This window comes from Miscanthus floridulus, chromosome 8 (genome assembly GCF_019320115.1).
Source record: "Miscanthus floridulus cultivar M001 chromosome 8, ASM1932011v1, whole genome shotgun sequence".
Lineage (NCBI taxonomy): Eukaryota > Viridiplantae > Streptophyta > Magnoliopsida > Poales > Poaceae > Miscanthus > Miscanthus floridulus.
In genome coordinates this window covers 56,922,057-56,946,800 of record NC_089587.1, presented here as the reverse complement: position 1 = coordinate 56,946,800, position 24,744 = coordinate 56,922,057, and the positions used below count along the sequence as shown (strand labels likewise).

The following is a 24,744-nucleotide window of genomic DNA, read 5'->3' as shown; positions in this document are numbered from 1 at the left end:
AACATATTTGATGTGACAATCGATTCAAAACCCTAACAAATCGGAACCCAAAGAATGTGGCTTACCCCTTGCATGTTCCTAGGCCATTTGAAGAAGACACGGCCCTTGTTGCCTTTTTCATCTGTCTGGGCCACGAGCTCGAGCACCCTTTGTAGCCCACACTCCTCACACATGATGAGGGGAAGCCCTGTCTACCTCCCGAGTGGGTACTCCCCTATCCTATCCGGCAGCTGCGGATGCCTATTGCGCGTTGATGAGCTCGCGCGACGGGACATGGCGGCTAGGGTTAGGGAGGGCAATGGAGGGAGGGCGGCGGCGACCAAGGATGGGGAGACGAAGGAAGAAGAAGAAGTGCAGAGAGAACCGTTCGGACTAAGCAGATGGGAGGAGACGGCGCTTGTTAAGCAATACACGGCGGGGGCAGAATGGTCTTTTACCTTCGGTCTTCGAGCGTCAACGGCCCGTTCCTAAGCTGGCTGGCTGATCTGGCATGCCACGTCAGCAAAAAAGGCAAAATATTAGATGAGTTACTATTTTTTAGGACATTTTTGTAGTTGCCACCACAAAGTTGGCAATCAGAGAGGCTGCCTCCGTAAGAGTGGCAAATAATTAGATGTCCCGATTTCATCTTATCTCCTAGACAAACACAGCCTCAATTTCAATCTTGCTTCTCCTCCAACGGCCCACGCCCAAACCTCCACTCCGTCCAAAACCCCGCCTTCGCAGCCATGCTTCGCCACCTCTTCCTCCACCACGCCCGCCGACACCTCCACTCCTCTGGCACTGCCTCCTCCGTTCCCCTCTCTACCCCAACCTTCGCCATTTTTGGCGCCAACACCGGCGTCGGCAAGACCCTCGTATCCGCAGGCCTCACCGCTGCGCTCCTCTCCTCCCCCTCCCCTTCCGTCTCGTCCATCGCCTACCTCAAGCGGCTTTAGACCGGCTACCCTGTTGACTCCGACACGTGCTTCATCTTCAACAGGGCCGCCGTGCTGCTCCGTGCCTCCCCCTTCCCTTGAGCCACCCGCCTCGTTGCCTCATGCCGCACCCTCTTCCCGTCACCCGCCGTGGAGGCCAAGGCGGAACCGCTCCATGAGAGCCAAGAGAAGGTGGTGACCTACGGAGCGGGTGCCGCGGAGCAGACGAAGGTGCTCACGTGCTGCACGGCGTACGCGTGGCGGGAACCGGTGTCGCCGCACCTAGCAGCAGAGAGGGAAGGAATGGCGGCGGGGGATGATGAGGTCAAGGGTTGCGTCGAACAGTGGCTGCTGGAGGAAGGCGTGGGGGAAGGTGGGGAGGTGTGGAAAGTGCTAGAAACTGCTGGTGGCGTTGCCAGCCCCGGTGCCTCCGGTATGCTGTAGTGCGGACCTCTACCGGTGTGCTTGCCTTTCACTCCTTGCAACTTGGCTATTGATTTCATACACATGCCTTATTTCTTTGCTTGATTTTATTGAATTTGGATATGATGTGTCTAGGACAGAATGGACACAAATGACATTTGTGTTTTGTTTGTTGTCTGTGGTGGTTGTGCTTGTGCATTGCAATTCAACATCATGATAATTGATCTGATGTCCATGCATGTTGCATATACTCTATCTGAAATATAGTTCAATGGAAGCATAATTTAGTAGACTCTTGTATGGAAATCATAGTCTTAGTGGCATTCCGTACAGCCATATCAATTTTTAGAAAAAAAGGAAGTTTATTCCGGTCTCTACAAGAGTTTTGCACACAACCAATTCTTATTACAGTTCCAGCCTCTTGCTGTTTTTTAGCTCTCAAAAAGCGAAATCAAACAAAGGGATGATTGACTAAACACTAAGCCTTTTCAACGACGACCATCCATGCTTCGTGAATATTTCTATAGCCACAGTCTCCATTATGCGACATGCCCAGTTCAAAAAAGGCCTGTCGCTCTTCTTCTGCGGGGTGTTCCAGTGGTAATTGAAAATAATAGTGTTTTTTCCCAACATGGTAAAACCCAATTTCATTAACAAAGCAAAGAAATTACAATGTTTACAAGTTTACAGACATAACTTCCTACCAACAACTTCCCCATGCCCATGCCTCTGACCACCAAGGGATCAGCCGGCACTGGCCCTACTGAACACATCAAGCAAGACAACAGAACAAACAATGTTTGCCAGCAAACACCAACCCAAGTAAGGCTACTTAAACTTTTCCCGATACAGGCCAGGGGCACTGCCATCAACATGCAGGCTGGAAAATAGAACAACTACAGAAGACAATCACCCAGCTGGAAAATAGAACAACTACAGAAGACAATCACCCAGCGCCATGAATGATGAGTTGCTGGTCATCTTGGTCGTCTTCTTCCGTGACTTTCTTGTGGAAGTAGAGTGACATCGCCTTCAGGCTCTCCGCTCCTTGCTTCATTTGCCTTTCCATGCCTGGCTTCTGCAAGCCTGCCCAATAATCAAGAAAGGAGCACATCATACAGATAATCTCAGTAGGAGATTTGATTCATTTGTCACTTAATCCACATAATCACAGGAGTTACTCCTTTTGATGGTGGAGGCGAACTGATTACGTCAGTTACCATCCTTTTCGCTTTCGTTTCTCCGTCTCCTGGGATTCTCCGCTGCCTCTCTCCCTTCCCGTCGCAGCTATATATCCGCAGTCCTCCGTCAGTCCAGACCTCTGTCTTCCGCAACCACTCCCGAGAGAAACCACATCTCAGCAACCTTCTGGCTCCCCGTCCCGTACCTCTTCGCGCACGGAGCAGCGGGAAAGCAGGTGCCTCCGGAACCCTCGCTCACTTGAGAACCTTGCACGGGGTGTGCGGCGATTAGGTTTTTGGGGAGCGATCCGCGACTGCTCGTCCACGTACGTCTTCTTCCTGGTGGTGATTGCCTGTGGAACATCAAGAAGTCTTCTTCCTGGTGATCCGTTCGTGGGACTACACTGCGAATATCGTCCTGCACCGACTGTGGTCCACGACTTCGAGCAACGCACTATGTCAACTAGTGCGAATAGAGCCTCCGATACTCTCGGCATGAGACCCTCCGCTGGGTACAGTCTAATCTTTCTGATTACTGTAATCTGCGCTTTTGCTGTATTTATCTGTATGTCATCTCTGCATGCTGTAGCGTTCGTTAAAGATATATGTATGCACATATATGCCGTCACAAACCTGCTGATGTTATTTTTCTGAATTAAACTGATAATGAAAATGCCTAAATGTCTAACATAAGGAATGGCTTCCTTTCAACATCTCCCACAACTAAGGCACGGTAAAGTGTCAACCAAAAGGAATGGCTTCCTTTCTAGAAAAACTCAGATTTCCTAAAACATTAGTTTCCATTCATGGTCTCAAAAGTCTCAAGCATGTATCATAAACAACACCTCATGGCGCATGCTGTAATCAGCTTTTACAGGAGTTCAGAGAGCCAGTAATTGGAGGAAGATTGAAGATACATCCGCCAAGACATGGTACTACTAATCATGCTGTTAAAATAGTGTTGCTGCTACAGTATAGATGGTGACAAACCAAAAAGTCTAAAATGTTGTACTGCAGTGCATGTCATCAACCAATTCAAATCAGTTCGGCTAGTCTTTTCGTCCTTGTCGGTGTTAATGTAGGGCCTCAGCACAAACTCGTTTTGCGCTTCATTTTGTTCCGCAGTTCCTAGTTTACGCTGTCAGGCAAGAACATGCAAGATGTGAGTACCGACAAACAGTGTTTGTGCCTCAAACGATGTGGTAATGACTGGATCGATGGAAGGGTTCTTGTCACCTTTGTTTTTACGAAATGGTGTCTTGCATAACAAAATAACAGGAGCTAGCTGCCACTCTTTGCATAGAAGATTAGCTCTCCTCGACGTCTCCGACAACCTCACGACTGCCACGCTCCCGACTGCGCTCTACCACTACAGGTCTCGCTCCGGTAGGTCTGCCCTGTTCGCTTGCTCGTAAACGATCGTAAATTTCCAGTCAGGAACAGTGTTTTTCTCTCACACCAAACCAGCCAGCAGTATACGATACGGCCTCCCGAACAAGCGGCAGGGAGATCTCCAATGACATCGGCCTGGGCCTCGGGGTGAACCTCAGCATTCTAGACCTCGGTTTCAACGAGTTCAAGGGCAGCATCCCATCGTCTCTATCAAGGCTTCGAAACCTTCGTGTTCTCCTGCTGGACCACAACCGCCTCACCGGCGCTGTGCCTGCAGAGCTCGGCGAACTGACGAGCCTTCGCAGGCTGTGGCTGGCATACAACCCGTTTGATGCAGGCGAGCTACCGATGTCGTTCAGGAACCTGACCAACCTATTCAACCTCTACGCAGACCAGTGCAACCTCGTCGGCAATTTTCCGACCTATGTGGTGAACATGCTGGAGTTGGAAACACTCTCTCAGTCATCAGCATGCTCCCGACGGCGCTCTACCATTGCCGCTCGCTTCGGTACCTCAACATCTCCCACAACTACATAGGAGGGGAGATCCCTAATGACATCGGTCTCGGCCTCTCGCCGAACTTGAGCACGCTAGACCTTAAGCGGCAATGAGCTCAACGGCACCATGCCGTCGTCTCTATCAAGGCTTGAAAACCTCGAACATCTCCTGCTCACCGGCACTATCCCAGCAGAGTTCAGCGAGCTGACAAGCCTTAGGGTATTGTGGCTAGCGAACAACTCGCTGACCGGAACCATACCTCTGGAGATCTGGAGCCTCGAGAAGCTGGAAATGTTTGTTGTGGAGTGGTTGACGGCTTTGAGGCGACGAGCTTGATCGTTATCTTCGTCTTAAGAACAACCTTACTGGTACCATCCCTGAAATCTTCGGTCACTTGAAGAACCTCACTGAATTATACCTGTACGGGAACAACTTCATCGGTGAGATACCCAGGAGCATCAGTCGGTTACCGTCACTGATGGTGTTGATGCTGTTCAATAACAGGCTTACTGGTACGCTCCCGGAAGAACTCGGCAAGTACTCGCCAGGCTTATATGATGTTCAGGTGGATAACAACGAGCTCACTGGTGGGATCCCAGAGGGGCTCTGCACCGGAGGCCAGCTACTAGCCAGCCCTCGCTGCCTCAAACAACCGCTTGAATGCCTCCATACAACTAGGTCTCGCACGCTGTTCCTCTCTGCTGTATCTACTCCTAGACAGCAACAGATTTGGGCTACCATTGCTGAAGCAACTGAAGCTGGCCAACAATAAACTCTCGGGAGGATCTGTTAAGCTAATCTGCTGAAGCTCCGGCGACGACGTAACTTCCAAGGTGACTATGTACGCTGGAGCAACTAATTGGACAAGGCCTCCCAGCACAAATATTTTACACGACTCTGATCATCCTAATATCTCTTATAAACCTTGTAATCTTCACTGTTGTCATTTATATTGCCTTTCAGAAGTCCAGGTCCCCTAAATTGGGGGGCGATTTGAGATGCGTCCGTGACCACATGGCCCTAAGCTACCCTGTGCATTAATGTTACTACCCTATAGATGGTGACAAACCAAAAAAAAATGCTGTACTGCAGTGCAGGTCATCAACCGACTCTTTCAAATCAGTTCACGCCCCAACAGTCTTTTGCTTCTTGGCAGTATTAACGCAGGGCCGCAGCACAAACTCGTTAGGCACTTCACTTTGTTCCACAGTTCCTAGCTTGATCTGTCAGGCAAGCACGATCAACATGTTAGTACCAGCAAACAGTATTTGTGCCTCAGAAAATGTGGTTGGTTTCTGGGTTGGTTTGAGATTCGGCCTGTTCGCTGGTTGGTTTCTGGGTTGGTTTGGGCTGGCTGATGCTGGTTTGTTGTGAGAGGAAAACACTGTTGGCTGGTTGGTTTGGGCTGACTGAAACCAACAAGCGAATAGGCTGAATGATGACTGGATGCGAGTGTTCCTGATACCTGGTACAGCCGCATCTCAAACCGTGGGCCAACCTCCTTCAAGTCCATCGATGTGGGGCCGCCGGTTTTTTCATATACATGATGCCTTGCATATCACAAAATAAAAGGAGCTGTCAATCATATGCATAAAAGCTTCTCAGGAAGCAGAGCACACACACAATTACACACTAGTGTGTGACAGAAATATTGTATGTACCTGAAAGATATGTACTCGTCTCTATTAGCAAAAGTAATTATTCGCTTTGAATCTGGCTTTGGCATAGGAAAGAGGTGCTTGAGAATAGTGGCAGTCCTTTCACCAATCTGGAATACAAATAGCGAGTTACCAAACTGTCATGGAAAAAGAGAGAATACAAGGATGGTTAACCTCTGCAGAAAAGAAAAAAAAAGCTACTCTCCCTAAAACTCTAAAGAGTGTTCAAGTTCCTACAATCCAATCTAAGTACTCTAGCAATCAACCAGAGCCCAGAATGCCTCCCACCAACATCATCCAAATTTGAGATTCCTGCATGCTAACTCAAGCAGACAGAAAGTGATGGTCAGATCCATAGTTGAGATTTCTGCATGCAAACTCGAGCAGACAGATGGTCAGATGTCAAGTGTTTCAAGCTAAATCAAGCAGCATATGGAAGTGGAGATGCTCAGTTTAGAAGGTTTGAATGGACTGAGAGTAGTCTTCACAGTAGTAACTAACTACATCTCTCGTGGTTAACAAGAAAAACATCATCAAAACCTGAATTCTGCGCATATATTAGGATTTACATGCAATCGTATCAAATTTGAACATCACATTCACTGGTTAATGAGACAAACATCATCATAACCTAGGAGTTCTGTGGAAATATTAGGATTCACATGCAAGATGTAACTCTGTTCAATTTGAACAAAGATTGACAGAACTAAATGGAGACGCCAAAACAAAACATAGAACAAGAATAGGGAAACATGGCAAACAAGTGAGAGTTGAGGTTCTCAGCCTTGAGTTATGAATGGATTTAGGTGCCTTTCATGGAATAAAGATGTATGAGGTTAACAAGAAAGTCATCATTGCAACCTCCCAATATTGTAAAATAGGCATGCACATGCTGGGATGCAGCAAGGCACAAAAGGCGAATGAAAAAGAACGGAACTATTGAGAAATTAACCAATGTACAACATAGACAAGTCAACAAAACAACGAACTTGCTTGGAAACAGCAACGGAAGCAGAAAATGAAGGGAACAACGTAGTAGCAGTAGCAGATTATGGAACTGGAGGTGCTCAGCATCTTATTATTCAAATGAATATCATATCATCATCATCACCATACTAGCAATGTATGCTTAACAAGAAGCTGTCAATGGGAGGGAGGGAGGGATGGATCGATAGATAGATACATATATATAATACACACGCACGCACACACATAGAGTGTGTGTTAGAGAGAGAGAGAGAGAGAGAGAGAGAGAGTTCTTGAAAAAGATATCATCACGGCAGCCTCCAGTTCATAATGACTGCATGGATATCCTCCTAATGGACATGGATTCCATGCAAGCAAAAAGATAAACAAAAACACCATGGTAACCACTGCCACCACCAAGCCTCACCATAACCAACCCCACACAAACTTCATCGTAAGTATGAAGTTGTTTACCTTGCTATGGAAATGCGTAACTTTTCAAGCACACATAGTGAACAGGTCACCATGACAACAATGATAAGGCATGAAGGCAAAACAATCCTGTCAAATTTTGAACCCAACAAACCTGACCCCCACCCAACAAAAAAGACATGAAAATAGAACGAAAAGCAAAACATCAAGGCCAAGTGAAAGTGGAGATTCTCAGTCTTTGAGATATGAATGGATTTAAGTGTCTTTCATGGAAAGAACGTCTCAGGTTAACGAGAAAGACATCATTGAAAACCTCCAACACTGAAAGAAGACGAATAGCAAGCACATCACAGGTTAATGAGACATATATCATCACAACCTTGGCGTTCTGTGGAAATATTAAGATTCACATGCAACCTTTGAACAGAGATTGACAGGACACCAAAAAAACCATAAACAAGAAAAGGGAAACATACCAAACTAGTGAGAGTGGAGGTTCTCAGCCTTGAGTTATGAATGGATTAGGTTTCTTTCATGGAACAAATATGTATCAGGTTAACGAGAAAGACATCATTGCAACCTTCCAACATTGTAAAATAGGCATGTACATGCTGGGATGCAGCAACGCACAAAAGGCAAATTAAAAGATGGTTACAAAAGTGTGCAACACCCTCAACTTGTTATGTCTTCGGACAATATCGATGCTGCTCAGTTATAGTTTTTGAATGGATAGATGCTATCCTCATAGTATGTCTCAGGTTAACAAGAAGTCCATCATCACAGCCACACAAACTGTAAGCAAACTACAAACTGTAAGCAAACTACAAACTGTAATGTCAACATTTGCTTGCCCTTAACATGACATTTGATGTGGCCAGCACTATATTTTGGAATGGAACTATTGTTAAATTAACCAATGTACAACATAGGCAAATCAACAAAACAAGAAACTTAGCTTGGAAACAGCAGCGGAAGCAGAAAATGTAGAAAGGAATAACGCAATAGCTGCAGCAGATTATGGAACTGGAGGTGCTCAGCAGCTTATTATTCAAATGAATATCATCATCACCATCATCATACTAGCAGTGTATGCTTAACAAGTAGGTCTCAATGGGAGGGAGGGAGGGATAGATTGGTAATATAGTGTATATCTAGGTGCATAGAAAAAGCTATGTATCTAGAAAAGCCAAAACGACTTATAATTTGGAATGGAGGGAGTATACGTGTTTGTGTGCGCGCACACACACAGAGAGAGAGAGAGAGAGAGTGTGTGTGTGTGGTGGGGGGGGGGGGGGGGGGGGGGGGGGGGGGGAGAAGTTCTTGAAAAGGCTATCATCATGGCAGCCTCCAGTTCCTAATGGTTGCATGGATTTCCATGCCGGTAAGGAATAAACAAATAAGAAAAAACAAAAACACCATGGTAACCACTGCCGCCACCACGCCCCACCATCACCAACCCCCCACACACCAGAATTTTCATCGCAAGTATGAAGTTGTTTACCTTGCTATGAAAGCGTGCAACTTTTCAAGCACACATAGTGAACAGCTCACCATGACAACAAAGATAAGGTATGAGGGCAAAGCAGTTAACTGCTTCCATGAAACAATGTGTGTATGATTTACCTGGGTTGAGAAGTTGTCAAGTACTAAATGGGGGTATGCTTCTGACATTTTTCCCATTGCCTTCCTGCCTTTAATATCATGCCGTGTCACCTGACCACAACAACCAAAACTAAGGATACAATCGAGTTTGAGCGCTCATTTTGTACACTTGTGCTACACAACATCTCAGCATATATATGCTTCCAAAAAGGTTAAGCACACCTACCACATTGAGCAACCCGAAGTATGCAGTTGGACCATTCGGTAGATGGGAGACGATCAAACCATCAGGTTTACCACGATGTTCATGGACCAAAATAAGATCTGTAATATCATGTGACCGGCATGACTCAACCATTTCTGATATGACCTGCAGATCAGTAAAAAGTGAAGAATAAACACCAAGACAACAAAATACTAGAGTGTAGTAAGCACTAAAGCAAAGAAATCGTGCACAGCAATATGTTCAGTTATTTACTACCTATATATAAAAAAATCATGGACAACAAGTTCTAATTTCTTGCAAGGAATGCATAGCAGGTAATGGATATGGCAAACAAAAGAACAATAGCATGGTAACTGCTGCCACAATATACCTGGCCGCCACGGTTCATTCTCTGTGACATGGGAAAGACAACCTTCAGCTCCTAGGAAGAGAACCAGATCGCGGCGGTTAGCTGAATGCAATGCACCATTTGGACCTACGGAAACGATCCAAAAGTTTCCAGGACTGCAAAAATACCTTAACAAACTGAGTTAGGGGCGCGCTGGGATTGCGAGACGTGGTCAAGAGTATCTTGGGCTCCCGAACTGAGGCAGTAGCGTACTCGTTATCGACCATGCTCTTAGGAACTGTAGCACCCAATCACCGATCCAAACAACAGAACAACAGGGCAACACATCGTTAGACAGATCTCCGTACAAACAAATGTAAATGAGCAAGGACACTGCATTCCACTCGCTCGAGCGAAAAAGAAGCCATGGGATGGAGCGGGGGTACGGGAACAACACGCACCTCGAGGCTCCTGGTCCTCGAGGTCGATCTGCCTCCGCAGCTCGTGCTCCTCGTTGCGGAGCTCGGTGGGGATGGGATTGCCCTCCTCGAGCGCCGCCCTGATGCGGCGCTTCTTCTCGAACAGCGCACGCTGGGAGGCCTCGACGCTCTTGGAGTACAGGTACTGGTGCCGCTCCCGTATACGCCGCCGTATCATCTTCGCTTCCCACCTCCTCCTCTCCGGCGTAGGCGGCGGCGGCGGCGTTGGCGCTCCTCGACTTAATAGCTACGAATATGGGCCTATATGGGCTTGCACGACTGGGCCCATTTGTCTCTTTTCGCTAGGGCCTCAGGAAGTCAGGACTCAGGAGCATCTCCACTGAAAAAAAACAGGATTTTGGGTTGCAATTGCAAAATTTATTGGTCAAGGAGAAAAGTTTTTCTAGACACCTATATTTGGTAGCTATATAAAAAACTTTTAGAAATGGGTTACACATCAGATGGACCATATTGCGCCTTATAATTGGAGAATTGGAGAACTAGAACGGAATTAAAAGAAAGCAAACCAACTCAAAAAGAAAGCTAAAAAAACTGCTCTCGTCTTTTTTCGTTCACAGAGCTATATAAAATTATAAACATCATTTATGGTGGTGCAAACACATTTTTGAAAAGGTTGGTAACAACATAAGGAAGCTAGGAGAACTTGTTTCACAATTTTTGGAGCTATACTTATTTATCTATGAAAAATTAATATAATGCATGCATATGAATTGTCTAGTGTGTACTGGCGGACTGTCTGTCCGAACAGCGCAATAACAGACCATCGCACTATCTACTTGTGATTGTAGACTATGCGCCAGGACATGTCCAAAACTCTGATGAAGCCAATGGGGACAGTTTTCATGCACCTCTGGCTTGCGTTTTGGATTTGGTTTGTTGCTATGGCTTCCTAAGGCTATGCAGAACTAATTATAGGTGTTGATTTTTATAGGCATGATTGGGAGCTCCACCCAACAATAGCGATATGTGTTATCGGAGGGCCACGGAGCTCATGGGAACGATGTTGAGAGGTGCTCTCCCCGCAACAACTTTCCTCAGGGTAGTTTGAGGAAGCAATCTATTTGTCGGAGTTCACTTATGGTGGCTTGAGAATGAAGGTGACTCGGCCAATCTGCACAAGGTTGAGGGCATGGATAAGGTGGAGCAGTTCATCAACGATGGCCTCTGGTGAGGTGATGAGGTCCTCCTCCCATCTTCTTTTCCTTCATCCTATTCTCTTTTCCTATCCCTTTTCTTTTCTTTGTTCGGATTTAGGTGAGAATGGAGTGAGGGAGAGGGCTGGTTGTTGGGGGTGGGTAGGAGGGCTAATATGTGGGGCTAGGGGAGAGCATGTGTGTATGACACCTCGGATATTGCATAGAACATATGTCATTGTGATCTAGCAGACCGTCCGGCGGTTAGGCGAATCGTTCGCCACACACGAAATCTGATGGTTGACTTGGCTAGATAGATTAAGTGTGTCGGACTCTCCATGGATGAGACGAGCAGGCAAGGTGAGGCTAATGCGATTTTTTGCTATTACGTCAAACCATCCATCGTGAGCACTGACCTTTCGACAGTACCACCATGTGGAAGAATTTGTTTAGGCTATAATTTTTTAGTGGCCTTTTGACCTAACTAGAATTTTGAGATAAAGCGGATGTTGGGTTCATTAATCCTTGAAGAGAAGGGAGATTTTGGTTTTACCAAGATTCGACAAGAGCATATTTGTTTGAATCTGGATTTTATTGGCAAAATTTCTTCAGATCAACCAAATTTAAGAAATAATGTATGTAATGTTAACTAAGGTTTAGCACAAGGATTTGACCAAACTGATCTTGTATATATCGTTACACAGATGAATCAAAATGATGGTGCATACACAATTGAAGGCTGCACAGTGATGCAACTGCATGTTCCGACCTGTACCTGAACATTTGGCAGCCAGCTGCGCACGTCGTAAAGCCACCACGTCACGGATTTATCCAGCTCAGCTGCATTAGTGCATTATTACTATGACCTTCCCTCTGGCTAGTGGCAGGCTACTGCCACCAACCAAAGGGCAGAACCGTCATTTGGCACGCTAGTTCATCCAAGGGAAATGACCCCCATGGCCATGTCTTAACGCATTTCTCCTGCAACCTTTTTTTTATGCCCGGCACTGCAGCGAGGCAAGAAGCCGACCGAAATTTCCCATCTTTTCCTCATTCCTTGGGGGATTTCCCCTCCTGTTCCCATCGATCAGAGGGTCCGGTGCTGTTGGTTTTCGCATTCGATTCCGTCGGAAGCAAAAGGAACTTATTTCCTTTTGGGTCGGGATTTGTGGCCGAGTTCTTCATTTGCTTGTCCCTGTGAGAGGAGGAGGCCTTGTTGGATCAGGGATCGAGCAAGGAAGCAGCCATGAGCGGCGGAAGCGGGAGTTTCCTCGAGATCCAGCCATCGGAGCTGGCATTCCCCTGTAAGTCCTCCCAGATCTCGTATCTAGATCGAGCTGTTTTGATCATGTTGGGATGCTGCCGTGACTGTTCTTTTTTATTGGATCTTGGTCAAAGCTGGGATCTTGGTACGAAACATGTTCGGCGATCCTCCCTAGGTGGATTTGCAGCCCCCTAATCAGCTAGGTTTGTGGAGTGGGTTGTAAAATCATGTCTTCTTGTTGTAGGTTCATAATGCCATTGAGGTACTAGTATTTGTATACCGATCTGTTCGTCTGCTGGGGTTTGAGTGGGCTAGATTTGTTTGTTTGTTTGTTGATCCATGCTTCCAGTGTGTGGTGAGTCATCGGTTTGGTAGTTACTAGGCCTTTCCGGGGCTTTGGGATCTTGTAGAAAAGATTGCTTTGTAACTGTATTGGTGTGTGCTGTTTGTTTTCGTGTGGTAGCGTGAAATGAAATTTGCCTGTATATTTGGCGCTGCTTTTGACTTGACATTCTGGTCATTGTCTGCTTGCTTAGCTTGAAATAACTGCAATGTGTTATTTAGCACTTATCCTAAGTGTGCTCTGTTTGTTGAGTTCGTTTGCCTTTTAGATCTTTCTATTGACTATACAGTGGATTAAACCGTCTTAGCTATGTACCTGAACTGCTTTTCTGTACATGCAGTTGAGATAATGAGGCAGAGCTCGTGCTCCATGCAACTGACCAATAAGACTGACCATTATGTAGCATTCAAGGTAACTATTGTTCAATGTCACTTTTTCCATGCTCCAAGATATTCACTTGCTCGGATAGGTTGCACTGTTAGACGCAAATCTTATATCTCATCTATGATTCGCAGGTGAAAACAACCAACCCGAAGCAGTACTGCGTGCGTCCTAATATTGGCGTTGTATTACCTGGGTCAACTTGTGATGTTACAGGTAGCGCCCAAATCCATAACATCGTGAAACAACAGCTTGATGCGAGGAAATCCACTTATACCGTAACTCAAATTTGTACTTATGTTTACTTAACCTTTGTCTGTTGTTAGTGACAATGCAAGCACAGAAGGCTTCACCACCTGACATGCAGTGCAAGGACAAGTTCCTAGTTCAAAGCGTTGCAGCTGAGAATGGTGCAACAGCTCAAGATATTAATGCAGCAATGGTAACTACTCTTCCACTCTTGATTAGTTCTATTTCCATAAGGTTGCTATGTGCATACATTCTTGCTTGCCATGTCATGTGTGATGTGTCTATATGCTTTCATGATAACAGTTCAATAAGGAGCCAGGGAAGGTTGTTGATGAATTCAAGCTGCGTGTGGTTTATGTGCCAACAACTACGCCCAACCCGATCCCTGAAGAATCTGAACTAGGGAGTTCCGCTCCCTCATATTCACAAGAAAATGGGATCAGTCATTCCACGATGTCACTATCTGTAAGACACTGATCTATCTCAGTTTCTTTATTTCATATCTATATTTGTACTCAGGCTTCTGTTGGTTTTTCATTTGATGGTCTAGTAAATTGCTATTTCTAACCAGTTTGCAAATTTTAGGTATCTAGATCGTCTGCTGAAACAACAAAGGAGAAGCCCTCTGAGGTATCCCTTTATGGTCGCCTCATTAGACATCAGTGCTATTATTAAATTAAAAGGCTTGCAACTTGCAAAAGCATCTTGTGAATTGCACATCAACAATGTTTGAGTTATGTGTATGCCCTTGCTAGACTTGCCCTAACTAACCAGTTATGCATACAATTAATTGTTTAATTGATAAGAAAGATCAGAGATGAACTCATGGGCAGAATTGGTGTATGCATCCATGATGAATCTCAGTAGTTGATAATCCTTAAAATTTTGGAAGCATATACTGGCTTGCAAATTGCAATTGATTATAAGAGCTTGATGGGAAGCAATATCCCTTGGTGGTAATATCCATCCATGAAGTAATAAAAGATTTTTTGACCCTTGGAAAGAAATGATACTATCAGAAATCTCGCTGTATTGATATAGCTTTTTCTGATGTTTAGATCTATAACATATGATTATGGTTTGGTCTCGAATAATCCTGCACCGGCATGGTAACTTCTAGATGAAGTTTACTATCAAATATATTTATGACTAGAATGGATTTCTGGTTTTCTGAGATTTTGTGATCAGATTCGCTATCCATTTTGAATAGTTGAGAAATAATAATGCCTCATTATCACTAAACTCTGTACTTTTAGGAAGAGAGGCAAACTAAATGGAATGTAAGTACGTTAGGGAACAAATCCCTTGCTAGTTTTCTAAACTTGATGCCTTCATGATTTCTTATTCACATGAACTATCTTGCTTTTATCATATAGCTCTTAGACATGAATATGCTTCATCCTATGAGTAGTAACAAGTTGGAAGATATAATTTGTCTGATCTCTGCAGTTTTTGCTTATTCATGTCTGATCTATTGAGTCCTTGACAGCAGAAAGCCAAAATACAGGACCTAATCTGGTTGTTAGTTTGTGTATAAGTTGTAACATACTTTATGAAGTTTTGCGTTTTTGACTAATTCACTCTGGTTGGTAACTGCTAGGCAACGTCTGTGATCTCCAAGCTAACTGAGGAGAAAATGTCTGCTGTTCAGCAGAACCAGAAGTTACGACAAGAGCTGGTAAGTTCTCCAGACATTTTGGTAGTACTAAATCAGTACTGTAGTTTGTGACCATTTGTTTTTTAAATGTCCTTTTATTGTTTCCGTTCTCATATAAATATTACTTTGATGACATTATTCATTGATGCTAATTATTGTATGATTCTCATTTGCTCCTCTGATCACCATTGTCATCACAAGGGAAAAGAACACGGAAAGCTACTGAAGTGATTTTTTTTCTTAAAACTGCGCAGTTGTCAAAATCATCAGCTTTTTATGCACGCTAAACTGATTGCTCCTGCTAGACATTTAATAATCAATTTCAAGTCTAGAAACTATGATCTGTATTTGCTTTGGAAAAAAAACTTTATAATTTTGCGTAAGAAGATCTATTTAATTATTAAGGTCAGTGTGGAACCATGTATGAAGGTCTGTGTTAGTTTGCTTGTGCTTTGATAGCATGTGGTGACTGAAATTTTGGATGGACCTGTTGTGGTGAGAATAGTATCCTGCTCCAATATTGAAGCAACTGCATCTAATGTTTATCTGAATGAACACCTAGTAGCTGCATATTTAGAAAAGGTGCACCTATAAATCAAAAGCTTTAACATGGCCATGCCCTATAGCATAATAAATTCAAAAAGCATAATTGTTCAAAACCTGTGTGCTAACTCAAATATATGAGTTTTATTAAGAGTTTTTTCAGACTCACAAATTTCTGCCTCTCTGAATCAGGAGCTTCTACGGAAAGAGAGCAGCAAAACCAGTGGCGGCGGTGGTTTCTCCATCACCTTCTTGTTCATCGTGGGCCTTCTGGGCATCGTCGTCGGCTACATCCTCAAGAGAACATAGTTGGAATGGTGTCTCCAGCAGAGCTATACTCCCATGAAAGGATACCCACACGTGGTATCCCTCCCTATGTGTTTGTGCTCCTAAACGGAGCGCCCTGTTCTAACGTGTAACAACAGCAGCACTCCTAGAAGCCTTCGGTTTGTGTACATTATGGTGGTTCATACTTGCTTTTTTTTCAGAATTCTTTTCAGAGTTGGTAGACCTGTTTTAAGCCTAGCTGCTGCGACTTTGTCACCGTCCCCATAACCTTTATTCTTTCTGATGGGATCTCAAATTTGCTGGGATGTTTCTACGAAACTGAACTGTTGCCAGTCTGATGAATTTGTCAGATATTTGAATCATTAAGTCTGAAGTATTCCGAACTCACAGGGATGCATTAGGTGTACACTATGTAATCACTGAGCATTAAGAGCAACTAGTAAAATAGCTTCAGGTTTGATTACAACGTCATACATGCTTCTGTTCCAACTATGTAATCATCAATAAGTTAGTGCACCTGAAAAAAACTGTATGTGTTCATTCAGGTTGGCACCGTCACCGTGCACGTCGTCGGCGACTCCTGCTGCATCAGGAAGAGCACCGCGGCAGCCGCGCCGGCGAGAAACCCTAGCAGCAGCCACCCGAACCTCGCCACGGCGAGCCTCACCGGAGAGGGTTGCACGCCCCCGCCCGCTGCCATCATCTCTGCTTGCACCGGGTCGTAGTAGTCGTCCACCGCGTTTTTCTCCAACACCGTCAGCCATCCGTAGTCCTCGCCGCGGCCGTCGTCTAGGCCGGGCCGCCGCGTCTCCGCCGCCGCCGCATTGCCGCTGCTGCCCACCTCCGTCACGGCGGAGGCGCCCTGGATGCTGTCCTGCGCCGCCGTCCGGCCACCGCTGCAGTCGTGGCCGTGCTCGCCGGCGTCGGGACTGGACGTGTCGCCGGTTGCTGCGTTCTCCATTGTCCTCGTACGTAGACAGTAGAGGACAGATTTGGCAGTAAGGCTTTCGTTGTTCTTGTTCGTTGCGGTGTCCACGAACCGCACGCTGACACACAAATACAGCCGGTTCGGCTGGGCTTATACGATCGTATACGATTGTGGATTATAAGCTGGAATAATATTTTTCTCTCACATCAAACCAGTCAAACCATTCAACAGTAAATAATCCACGATCGTTTACGACGAAAAGAACATGCTGATACACGGCTCGCCCTTTACGGACGCGTCGGTTCAACGGCGGCTCCCCGCCGTCGGATGGAGTCCGTTCCGTGTGCGGCGTGATGTGGGCCGTCAGATCAACAGCCGCCGCCGGGATTATGTTGGTGCAAACACGAAATTACCATGCGAGAACGTTCGTTCCAAATATGGGAAAGGATGGCACTTGTTTTTTTTTCTTGACTTTAGCGTCCGGACACCCAATCCAGACACTGCCCGCGCAAGGTGGGAGCGAGCGCACCAGCAATGGGCCCTACACCGCCATGGACGTCGCCCGTGCCGCCACCTGCTTTGCACACGCATCTCATGTACAACACCCGATCTACTTTTCAAACATCTAGATGTAACATATAGAAAAAAAGACAGATGTAACACTTGAAACACGTGTCTGAAACGCTTGCCAAAACTCCTGAAAAACATTTAAAAACAATTGCACACATATGTAATATCAAGATGAAACACTTGTAAAGCATACATATGAAACACCTGAAAACACTTTGAGAAATATGCTTGCAACATGCATGTACATGCAATATCCAGATCTACTTTTATAACATTTAGATAAAACATTTGCAACATATGTCTGGATCAGATGAACATTTGGAACATACACTTAAAACATACGTGTATAGCCATTCCAACATGTGCAACATCCCGATCTACTTTGTAACATCGATATACAACACTTGCAATATACATCTGAAACACTTGAAACATACTCTTGCAACATGCGGTTTTCACCCTTCTTTCATACGACGTAACACAGAGCAGGGAACGGTCAATTCTAGCAAGCCAGCGGCCGAGGATGGTGGCGCGGCTAGACAGTGGCCAGCTACGCCTCCGTCTCGCCTGGGCCCGGCCAGCGACGACCCCCTCTCCTGGCCGCCTGGCCACACACGGCGGCCAAAAAGGAGCCGCCGATCTTGGCGATGTCAGAGAGGATGCCTGCGAGGAGCGACAGGGACTACGACGTAGCGACGGGGTATGGGGATAGGGAGCAGCGCGTGCAGCAGTGGCCCATTGAGGTGGGCGGCGGGGAGTCGGTGTGGGCCGGGTTGAGGAGTGTGGCAAAACCGCCCGAAATAACACGCCTTCGGAGACGCTTGTCTTCCACTAGACACTAAGCACCTCCGAAAGTTAGCTACATCGGACAGTTCCGTCGAGCACACCCCACGGGAGAACTCGAATCAATCCACGTTTTACCCACAGAATCCAATAATGAGTACGAGCTTACAATACTTAGTCCATTTCATACAACAAGAGCTCTTGGAAATTATTTATTACAATACTAGGGTTCAGAGTGTGATAATTAAATAGCAGAATGAAAATAAATATCTAGCGAAAATGATACAAGGATCCTCCACACAAGAGCTACTCCTCAAGCTGCACCTATAACAGGGTAAAATAAAACCTGAGTACACAATGTACTCGCAATACTTACCCGACTAGTGGGAATAGTTTCCTGACTCCAAAGGGTATGATAGGCAATATGGGTTTGCTGTTTTTTGTTTGCGAAAAGCATTACTAGAAGTACGTCCTTAAGATCAAGTTTAATTAGCAGTCATGATTTCTTCATTAGCTAACCCTTCTAGGTAAGCACATGTTCTACTTTCAAGCAAGGGTTGAGCAATCACAACCAATTAACCATCTTTCATATTCCAGTTCTTAGTACGGTGATAGACCATAGCCAAGTCGTACCATCTCACGAAAACAGCGATTCGCGAACCAATGTATCCTAGCTGGGTACCCCGAAACACACACCCTATTTGTACCCTAGGCACAAACAAGACCAACCCATTCTAATCCTATCACGGGGTCTTGGTCCCTATCCAACTTAGACTCCAAGCCCCCACACATGAGACCCGGTCTTAATATGGTGCTTAGACCTCCACCTTTCCTCACCTCTAATCAGTCGGTCCAAAAAGAGCCGGGACCCACGATAAGAGCGTAACAAGCCTTCCTACTCCCATAAGTAAGTATATACTCAGGATAATAAGTCTGTGACCTGACTACCATCCACAGCAACGAACGATCCTCAATTGATATGGACAGAAAAATAGTGTAACCAAGCTAAGCCCCGTGGTTGTGGGAAACAACTCGTTACACCCACCAATACCCATACCATATCCCTATCCGATCTCCATTTTCCTTTCATCATTTTATCATGAGAGTAATTATAATAATCACTTATTATGAGTAACAGTAGGTTACTCACGCTACTGAAAACCTAAGCATAGCAGCTACTTGAACCTGCACTAGTAAGACTCATAGGATAGATATATCTATGCATGTGGTTTCTATAAAATTCTTATAACGTAAATGCACATCACATAAATACATATAGTGATTATAAAAAATAAGGGTTATGCACCGGGGCTTGCCTTGGTCAGCTAAGTCAGTCGGTGGTGGCTCCGGGACCTGCTCCCTCACAAGGACCACCTCCTCATATTCCTCGACGATCTCCTCAAACTCGCGATCATCTGTGGTCACTATCTCCACCAACTTGTTCTCTACACGCATGCGATGATGATGCAACCATTTAGCATTTAGGCAACTACAGCTCTTAAAATAAGAATACGCATGCCAAGCTACTAAGCTAGCTCTAATGACTAAGATACTAAGCTAACTATCATCTTCATCAAGCAAAGTGTTGGGTTCAACTAACAAAACGTAACTTTACAATTTAAGGGTATATCTTTAGTTCTACTAAGGATTTAATGTATATTAAAACAAAGAACATTTAACTACCCTAATGCTTAGTCTACTCTAAGGCTATAAAAATTACAGTGAGCAGATAATAATACAATGAAGCTACTATAAAAATTTTAGGACTAAAGTTATCACCAATTTACCATAAAAATTCCTACAATGATTAGCTTAATAATATTAAGCATTCTCAAACAATTTAATAGCTCCTAGTATCAACACATATAAGTATCAACTAAATACACCAACAAATAGACCATAATTTTAGGAACCTAACAAAATTTGTTTCACAATTTTTAGACACCTACACGATTTCATATTAATTACCAAAGATTAGCTCAAAAATTAAATTAGAAAACCATTACTAATTTCCTAGGGAAAAGAAAAATGAATCTCTCGCGTGGCCCGCGTGACGTAGCGCGTGAAAGCATCTAGGCCCCTAGTTGGATTTTAGTGATTAATGTCAATACAAGATTACTATGACTAACGTGTGTTTTGCAGAGGCAATTAAGTTAGGTCATGGTAATGGAGATCGATTGGGCAATCGAGGTTGTCATGCCCCTACGATGGAAATCGTTTCGGTTTTCAAAGGATGGACGACAAGGTTAAGGATAACTAGTTCTAAGTGTCGATTGGAGTTGGAGAGACACTTAGAGTAGTTTAGGACTTTGTTTTTCCTTTGGCCGTACTATGAAGGGGGGTATGAACGGATAGCTTGACCTAGTTGAGTCTAGTGAGTTAGGTGTGGTGCACACTTGTTAAAACTAGCTCTAGGTAGCTCCTATGAATGCCTAAGATCTTTTGGAGCAAACTTCATTCACATATGTTCGGAAGTTGGAAGTGAATGGAGGGTCAAACACTGACCGGACGCTGGCTCCGGTGCGACCGGACGCTGGCCGCAGGGTCTGGTCAATTCATTTGACCAAGGGGATCAAGTCTGGTGTGACTAGACGTTGGGAGGTCATGTAACCGGATGCTGAGGGCCAGCGTCTGGTCGACTCCAGTAAGGGTCTAGACTTGGGAAAGAGTGACCGGACGTGTCCGGTCAGTGTGACCGAACCCTAAGTATCCAGCGTCCGGTCGTTTACAGTAAGCATCCAAGAGTGACTGGACGCGTCCGGTCGGTACTGACCGGACCCTGACAGCGTCCGATCATCACTTGAAAACTGTCTGCGGGTTGAACTGATCAGAGCGTCCGGTCAAAACGATCGGAGCGTCCGGTCATCCCGCAGAAGCTCATAACGGTTCGTTTTTCAGGCTGGCTTATAAATAGAAGCTCCACTCGTGAGTGAAGCATCTTTTGCTCATTCCAACAGCTGAGAAACACGTTTGTGAGTGCCAAGAAGAGCAAGGTCCTAGTGAGGTGTTTGTGATTTGAGAATCCAAGAGAGTAGCCTCACTAGCAAATCAAGAGTAGCAAAGTGTGCATCCATCTTCTCATTAGGCTTCGCATGGTCAAGTGAGAGTTCGTACTTGTTACTCTTGGTGATCGCCATCACCTAGACGGCTTGGTGGTGATTGAGAGTTTGGTGTTCACTCGGCGGAGCTTGTGGGTGACCCAACTCAAGTTGTGAGCGGCTTTGGGTGATTCGCCGCGACGGAGTGTCGAAGAATCAACCCGTAGAGAGCACTTGATCCTTGCGCGGATCAAGAGGGAGCTACACCCTTGCGCGGGTGCTCCAACGAGGACTAGTGGGGAGTGGCGACTCTCCGATACCTCGGCAAAACATCGCCGCGTTCCTTTCTCTCTCTACTTACTTTGAGCACTTACTTTGAGTATTTACTTTGAGCAATTCAATACTTGTTTTACATCCATAGAATTGCTTGCTAGAGTAAGTTTGGAACATAGGTTGCGAGGTTGTTGTGCATTAGTTTGATATAAACACTTTTCTAGGCACAAGGGGTTAATTGGGCTATCCGTAGGATTTGATTATTGCAAGAGAATTTAGAATTAGCCCAATTCACCCCCCCTCTTGGGCATCTTGATCCTTTCAATTGGTATCAGAGCCTCGTGCTCACATTTTTTAAGCTTAATCGCTTAGAGCAAGATGTCTCACGGGGATGGACCTCCTCCTATCTTTGAGGGAGATGATTTTCCATATTGGAAAATCCGCATGGAGGCATACTTAGAAGCTCTAGATGTTGGAATTCTAAGAGCCGCCTCTCAAGGGTTCCTAGCACCTAGGAATGCCGCACAACTTCAAGGTGATGAAGTGAATTATGAAAAATGGAATGCAAAGGCTCGCAACACCATCTTTAGAGGCCTTTGCAAAGATGTGTTCAATCGTGTAAGGAACCACAAAGACGCCCATGCACTATGGTCGGACGTTTGTGCGCTCCATGAGGGAACCAAGAGTGAGCGTGAGGAACGCTATCATCTTGTGATTAAAAAGCTAAATTCTTTTGAGATGTTTCCCAAAGAAAGTGCTAATGAGATATATTCTCGATTAAATGTTCTTGTAGAGGAAGTCAATGGGCTTGGACTCACTCAAATGTCACCATCCGACGTTGTGAGAAAAATCTTGAGTGTCCTCCCCATTGACAAATATGGGCACATTGTGACCGTGCTACATCAAGGTGATCTTTCCGCCGCTACACCGACACAAATCTTAGGAAAGATCAATGCTCATGAGATGTACATGCACATCACACCACAAGATGGCCCATCCTCTACAAAGAAGAAAGAGAAGGACTTAGCATTCAAAGCTAGCCAAGACAAGGGCAAAGCAAGACTTGAGTATGAGAGCTCAAGTGATGAAGATGATGAAGAAAGCCTTGCCCTCATGGTGAAGAAGACCACCAAGATGCTAAAAAGGCTAAACAAGAGTGGCATCAAGTTTGATGGCAAGAAGAAGAAGTTCTTCACTAGCTCAAGAAGAAAGTCTATCTCCGAGATGGATTGCTACAATTGTGGCGAACTTGGCCACCTAGCTCATCAATGCACAAAGCCCAAGAAAGACAAGTTCAAGAACAAGGGCAAGAAAGATGAGTCAAGCGATGAAGATGAAAAGAAAAAGAACAAGCCATACAAGAAGAGAGATGGCAAAAAGAGGGACTTCTACAAGAAGAAGAAGAGTGGCAAGGCCTACATTGTCGGTGATTGGCTCACGGACATTGATTCATCAAGTGGATCATCCGATGATGATAGTGATGATGAAAAGGTGGCCGCCATTGCTATTGATCTTGCATCTTCACCACCACCATCGCCATCATTCTCTACACACCTATGCCTTATGGCCAAAGGTGAACGCAAGGTAACTAAGAGTGATGATAGTAGTGATGATGAACATGCTAGTGATGATGATAGTGATAGCGATGATGATGACTCACCTACTTATGATGATCTTGTCAAAATACTAAGAAAATATACTAAGATCATTAGAAAGAGTAGAGCTATAAATGAAAAACTTGATGCTAAAAATGATTCACTCTTAGCTAAGTGTGATACATTAGAAAAGGCTAATGATGAGCTCATGGAAACAAATGATTCTATATCATCCAAACTCAAGGAGCTCAAATCTTCTAAGAAAGAGCTTAAAGATAAAAATGATAAACTTGAGTGGGTGCACAATGAGCTTATCACTAGTCACAATAAGCTAAAAGATGAATATGCAACTCTAAAGATCAATTATGATACCCTTATTATTGCACAAGAATTCTTACCAAATGAGCCACATGATGCTTCTAACCATGTTGTTAAGATTGATATAGCTACCTCATGTGATGATTTAATTGATGAAAGCATTGAGCATGGATCTAGTAGCAAGGGCAAGCAAGTGGTTGAGTGCAATGACTATGATGAGTATGTCAAGCTCAAGAGTGAAAATGAGAAGCTCATGAAAGATCTTGAAGAGATGAAAAGTCACAACACCATTGTGCTAGAAACTCTTGATCATGACAAAGAGGTGATCCTTGAGAATGAGAAGCTAAAAGAAGAAATCAAGAAACTCAAGGAGGAGAAGAACAATGATATTCTCAAGGAAGAGAACAAGAAGCTTAAGATGGAGAAAGAGCATCTCAAGGTGGGATTGAGCAAGTTTGCTAGAGGCAAGCATCTTCAAAGTGAGCTACTCATGAATACCATCATAAAGATGGATAGAAGTGGCATTGGATATATGACAAGTGTAGAGAAGAAGAAGGCTCAAGCTCAACACCAACAATCAAAGCCAAAGCCAAAGCCAAAGAGATGTTTTGAGTGTGGACAAGAAGGCCACTTTGCTCATGAGTGTCAAACTCCACCACCACAACCCTTGCCCAAGCATGCTAGACCCTTTGCTTTCAATACTCACTACATGCTTAGAAAAGATTCGAGTGGAAAGATGAAAGTCATGTTCTTAGGTCCCCCCAACAAGAGTAGGCCTAAGAAAATTTGGGTGGCTAAGTCACTTGTTGAGAAGGTGAAGGGCCCTCAACAAGCTTGGATCCCTAAAGCTTGAATCTCTTGTGTGTAGGTGAACTATAAGACCGGTGGAAGTCATTGGGTTATTGATAGTGGTTGCACTCAACATATGACCGGTGATCCTCGTATGTTCACCTCACTAGATGAAGAGGTAGATGGACAAGAGAAAATAACATTTAGAGATAATTCAAAGGGCAAGGTTAAAGGATTGGGCAAAGTGGCAATATCAAATGATCATTCAATCTCCAATGTGCTCTATGTTACTTCATTGAGCTTCAACTTGCTATCCATTGGGCAATTGTGTGATCTTGGCTTTCAATGCCTATTCACCGAGAAGGAGGTTGTTGTATCCAAGTTAGATGACAATCAAGTGATATTCAATGGATTTAGATACAACAACTTATATCTAGTTGACTTCACCTCCGAAGATGCAAACTTGAGA

At 44.7% G+C, this 24,744-nt stretch overlaps 2 protein-coding genes across 2 annotated transcripts; one reads left to right on the top strand and one right to left on the bottom strand.

The window, feature by feature from the left end:
- Positions 1–5,200: 5,200 nt before the first annotated feature.
- Positions 5,201–10,305, bottom strand: LOC136472156 (uncharacterized). Its single transcript, XM_066469880.1, has 8 exons — positions 10,085–10,305; positions 9,812–9,921; positions 9,666–9,716; positions 9,296–9,439; positions 9,091–9,180; positions 6,073–6,179; positions 5,877–5,961; positions 5,201–5,634 (listed from the first exon to the last, which is right to left on the bottom strand). The coding sequence occupies exons 1-8, from the start codon at positions 10,278–10,280 to the stop codon at positions 5,536–5,538; spliced, it is 882 nt and encodes a 293-aa protein (XP_066325977.1). The 5' UTR covers positions 10,281–10,305; the 3' UTR covers positions 5,201–5,535.
- Positions 10,306–12,209: 1,904 nt separating this feature from the next.
- On the top strand, positions 12,210–16,220 carry LOC136472155 (vesicle-associated protein 1-3-like). The gene is made up of 8 exons (XM_066469879.1): positions 12,210–12,560; positions 13,204–13,274; positions 13,379–13,460; positions 13,571–13,686; positions 13,797–13,958; positions 14,079–14,123; positions 15,094–15,171; positions 15,886–16,220. The coding sequence occupies exons 1-8, from the start codon at positions 12,503–12,505 to the stop codon at positions 16,000–16,002; spliced, it is 729 nt and encodes a 242-aa protein (XP_066325976.1). The 5' UTR covers positions 12,210–12,502; the 3' UTR covers positions 16,003–16,220.
- Positions 16,221–24,744: the final 8,524 nt, after the last annotated feature.

Bases quoted from the DNA above. Each gene is read 5' to 3' on its own strand.
- LOC136472156 (XM_066469880.1), bottom strand. From the start codon at position 10,280: ATGATACGGCGGCGTATACGGGAGCGGCACCAGTACCTGTACTCCAAG. The intron at 5,962-6,072 runs GTACATACAATA...GTGATATGCAAG, and splicing joins GACGAGTACATATCTTTCAG to GCATCATGTATATGAAAAAA. The intron at 5,635-5,876 runs GTATCAGGAACA...CTTGCCTGACAG, and splicing joins TTGAGATGCGGCTGTACCAG to ATCAAGCTAGGAACTGTGGA.
- LOC136472155 (XM_066469879.1), top strand. From the start codon at position 12,503: ATGAGCGGCGGAAGCGGGAGTTTCCTCGAGATCCAGCCATCGGAGCTG. The intron at 13,959-14,078 runs GTAAGACACTGA...TGCAAATTTTAG, and splicing joins ATTCCACGATGTCACTATCT to GTATCTAGATCGTCTGCTGA. The intron at 15,172-15,885 runs GTAAGTTCTCCA...TCTCTGAATCAG, and splicing joins AGAAGTTACGACAAGAGCTG to GAGCTTCTACGGAAAGAGAG.